The 3,551-nt window shown below is 46.3% G+C and overlaps 1 protein-coding gene across 1 annotated transcript in view; it reads left to right on the top strand.

The window, feature by feature from the left end:
- The first annotated feature begins 6 nt into the window (after positions 1–6).
- The window catches only part of LOC138202756 (platelet glycoprotein Ib alpha chain-like), a 5,335-nt gene continuing 1,790 nt past the window's right edge, over positions 7–3,551 (top strand). Inside the window, exons 1-4 of the mRNA XM_069156995.1 lie at positions 7–2,177; positions 2,915–3,010; positions 3,089–3,280; positions 3,473–3,551. The exon at positions 3,473–3,551 is cut by the window's right edge and continues 17 nt beyond it. Coding sequence (XP_069013096.1) covers positions 2,016–2,177; positions 2,915–3,010; positions 3,089–3,280; positions 3,473–3,551 — 529 coding nt within the window. The 5' untranslated portion in view covers positions 7–2,015. The remainder of the gene's footprint in view (positions 2,178–2,914; positions 3,011–3,088; positions 3,281–3,472) is intronic.

The following is a 3,551-nucleotide window of genomic DNA, read 5'->3' as shown; positions in this document are numbered from 1 at the left end:
GCCACGACGGCGATGATGACAAAAACGTGAAGAGTGATTGTGATTGGCCCGAGAAGCATGACGTCGCTCAGCTCTGCTGTCTCTGGAATCGACCAATCACAGGACAATCTTGAAATCTGCCACCGCCGGGCTTGATGGGAAACAGAGTTTCCTCTTTCTTTATGGTTTTTATTTTTTTAATTTCCTGTGCGGCCTCTGATTGGCTGTTTGTTTTTATTTGTGTTTTCATTGGCTTCATGTCCTGAATATTTTAACCCCGCCAACATGTTTGACCTTTACTCTGTGATGTCATCATGTCGTCATCACTATTATTAATATAAATATTATGAGGTTATACCAGTTGTTGTCATTAATTCTTTTGGATGCTGCTGAAGGGAGCGTCTGCTTCCTCATGCAACCGCCTGTGTGTGTGTGTGTGTGTGTGTGTGTGTGTGTGTGTGTGTGTGTGTGTGAGTGTGTGTGAGTTTGTGTGTGTGTGTGTGTGTGAGAGAGTTTGTGTGTGTGTGTGTGTGTGTGTGTGTGTGTGTGTGTGAGTTTGTGTGTGTGTGTGTGTGTGAGTGTGTGTGTGTGTGTGTGTGTGTGTGTGAGTGTGTGTGAGTTTGTGTGTGTGTGTGTGTGTGTGTGAGTGTGTGTTTGTGTGTGTGTGTGTGTGTGTGTGTGTGTGTGTGTGAGTGTGTGTGAGTTTGTGTGAGTTTGTGTGTGTGTGTGAGTGTGTGTGAGTGTGTGTGTTTGTGTGTGTGTGTGTGTGTGTGTGTGTGAGTGTGTGTGAGTTTGTGTGTGTGTGTGTGTGTGTGTGAGTGTGTGTGAGTTTGTGTGTGTGTGTGTGTGTGTGTGTGTGTGTGTGTGTGTGTGTGTGTGTGTGTGAGTTTGTGTGTGTGTGTGTGTGTGTGTGTGTGTGTGTGAGTTTGTGTGAGTGTGTGTGAGTTTGTGTGTGTGTGTGTGTGTGTGTGAGTGTGTGTGAGTTTGTGTGTGTGTGTGTGTGTGTGTGTGTGTGTGTGTGTGTGTGTGAGTGTGTGTGAGTTTGTGTGAGTTTGTGTGTGTGTGTGTGTGTGTGTGTGAGTTTGTGTGTGTGTGTGTGTGTGAGAGAGTTTGTGTGTGTGTGTGTGTGTGTGTGTGTGTGTGTGTGTGTGTGTGTGTGTGAGTGATAGTGTTTGTTTGTTTGTTTCTGGGTTAATTTAGAATCATATTTGACAGTTTGTTTTTCTTTATAAATCTGATTTTGTTGTTTTTCTTCTAATCGTCTCCTCAGTTTTGTTGTTGTTGTTGAGGAGGAGGAGGAGGAGGAAGAGGAGGAGGAGCCTGTGGAAGAGAGGGAACTCCAGAACACGTACTGGCCCCTCCCACTCCCTGTATCTCCCCAATCCCAGCATCAGAATCTGTGACATCATGGCATGACTGGACATGGATGTGATGACATCATGGTTTAGCCCTCCTCCTATTGGCTGAGATGTTCAGATCTTCTGTTGGGTTGTTTTTGTTTTTGTTGTTGTATCAGGAACCAATCTCAGGCTCTACCTGCAAACAACATGATGGCAATAAAGTGTCAACAAGAACATTGATCAGCTCTCGACTGTCCTCGTCATACAGTTCCACAAATATGGAGCACAAAATATTTCATTCATTCATTTATAAAGATATTTTATACGTTAATATTAATATTGAGGTAACATAAGGGTCCAGTAATTGATATTATTAATACAGTAATCACAATTACCAAAGAATACAATAACAAATGTGTTGTGAACATGTGTTTGTTGTTGATATTGATTCGTGGATTATTAGTTCATTGGTGTGTGTGAAGTGTTGGTTTAACATACGAAGAGGGGACGCTGCTGCTCCGAGGACGAGAAAATATGAAGAGACGTGGATATCACCAGACGGCCAGCTGAACTCAACAGTCCTATCACACTTCCTGCTTCAACAGCTGTCAATCAAACCACACACACACACACTTGCGTCTCCTTCACTTTCTTCGGTTCTCCTCAGACCGTCAGTCTGTGAGGGTCTCTTTCACCATGCAGCTCTTCCTCCTCCTCCTCTTCCTCCTGACCCACGTCGCCATGGTTGCAGCAGTAGCTGGTTGCCGCAGCGACAGGGACAAGGACCACCGGCCCAGAGAGAACTGCACGGCCGCTGGCTTCAGCGACATCCCGGCGGGGTTCGAACATACGACAAAGGTAAAGAAGTATGGAAGCAACTGTTATGTCGTCAGAAGGAATATTATATATTTATGGCTGAAAACAAATCTATCATGAATCTCAAACAATATTATATTTGAAATGTTTAAGAAAGAAAGAAAGAAACATCAGCACTCAGTTAAAATCACTGAGAATGAACCAGCTTTTAAAGCTTCGTCTTGTAATGATTTAATCACTCAGTTACAGGAGGAAATAAATCTTCTCCTTATTTGTACATTTATATGATAGAAGTAAACTCAGAGTAAAAGTTATCTGAGACGTGCAGAGTTTAAACTGAAGACAGCAAATACGAGAGTGGATCAACAAGTTCACAGTGTTCCTGAACGCAGCACGGTGCTGCACCCGGAGCAGCAGGAAGCAGCGACCTCCATCAGGAAGTGTTCAGAGTTCCTCACGTTAACGTGACCGCTGGTACCTGAACGTTGTGACGTCACCATGGAAACCTGAAACTGGAGCAGACAAACAGCAGATTTTGGGGGACAGAGAATCTTCTGTTTCTCTGCTCCAGTTTCAGGTTTCCATGGTGTGGAACTCAGTGATGATGTCGATCGGTGCTGCGTTCATGTGCAACAGGAAGATTTACGCCTCTGACTGGACGAAGCGTTTGACTGACAGCTGAGAACACAGCGGACACACAAGCTTCCTGTTTAAGAGCGATGAGACGACAGTTTGACAGGAAACCACGACAGCTCTTCATGTTGTCCTTCTGTCTTTAGGTTCTGTTGTTTCCCAACAACCTGTTCTCCAGCCTGTCCTGGTCCTCCTTCCAGATCTTCACCCAGATCCACGAGATCGACCTCACAGGCAACAAGGTGTCGGTCTGTCTGCGCAGATGTTTCACAGTTAAATGAAAGGCAGCTGATATCAGTGATGAATGTTTGCTGGTCCAGGTTCCAGATGTGACTCCCAGCGCCGCTCCGATGCTGCCCAGCCTCAGCGTCCTCCGGCTGGGGTCCAACCGTCTGACGTCCCTCTCCGGAGGCTCCTTCTCCGCCTGTCCCGCTCTGACTGAACTCTACCTGGACCACAACGTCATCGACTCCCTGAGCGACCGCAGCTTCTCCGGACTCGGCCAGCTGGAGGTCAGTGTGTCGTCACTAAAGCTCTGACATCACCACATAGTGAAGCTCAGGATCCCGACGTAACGGGAACACGGAGGATTGTTGAGGGTTCCTTTTCAGGAGGCAGAACATCGCGCAACATTTTCAGAAATGATTCGAAGGAAGTCTTCGCTCCTCATTGGCTGCCTTCTGTCTGACTGTCCAACCCCTTAGATCCTGGACCTGACAGCCAATCACATCAAAGTGCTTCCTGATCTCATGCTCCACCCCCTCCCGGCCATAGAAACCCTTT

Source organism: Embiotoca jacksoni, unplaced genomic scaffold, assembly GCF_022577435.1.
Source record: "Embiotoca jacksoni isolate LCO1_2020_lvr unplaced genomic scaffold, fEmbJac1.0.p SCAF_211, whole genome shotgun sequence".
Taxonomy (NCBI): domain Eukaryota; kingdom Metazoa; phylum Chordata; class Actinopteri; family Embiotocidae; genus Embiotoca; species Embiotoca jacksoni.
Note: the sequence above shows the minus strand (reverse complement) of the source record. Positions and strands in the feature narration are given on the sequence as shown.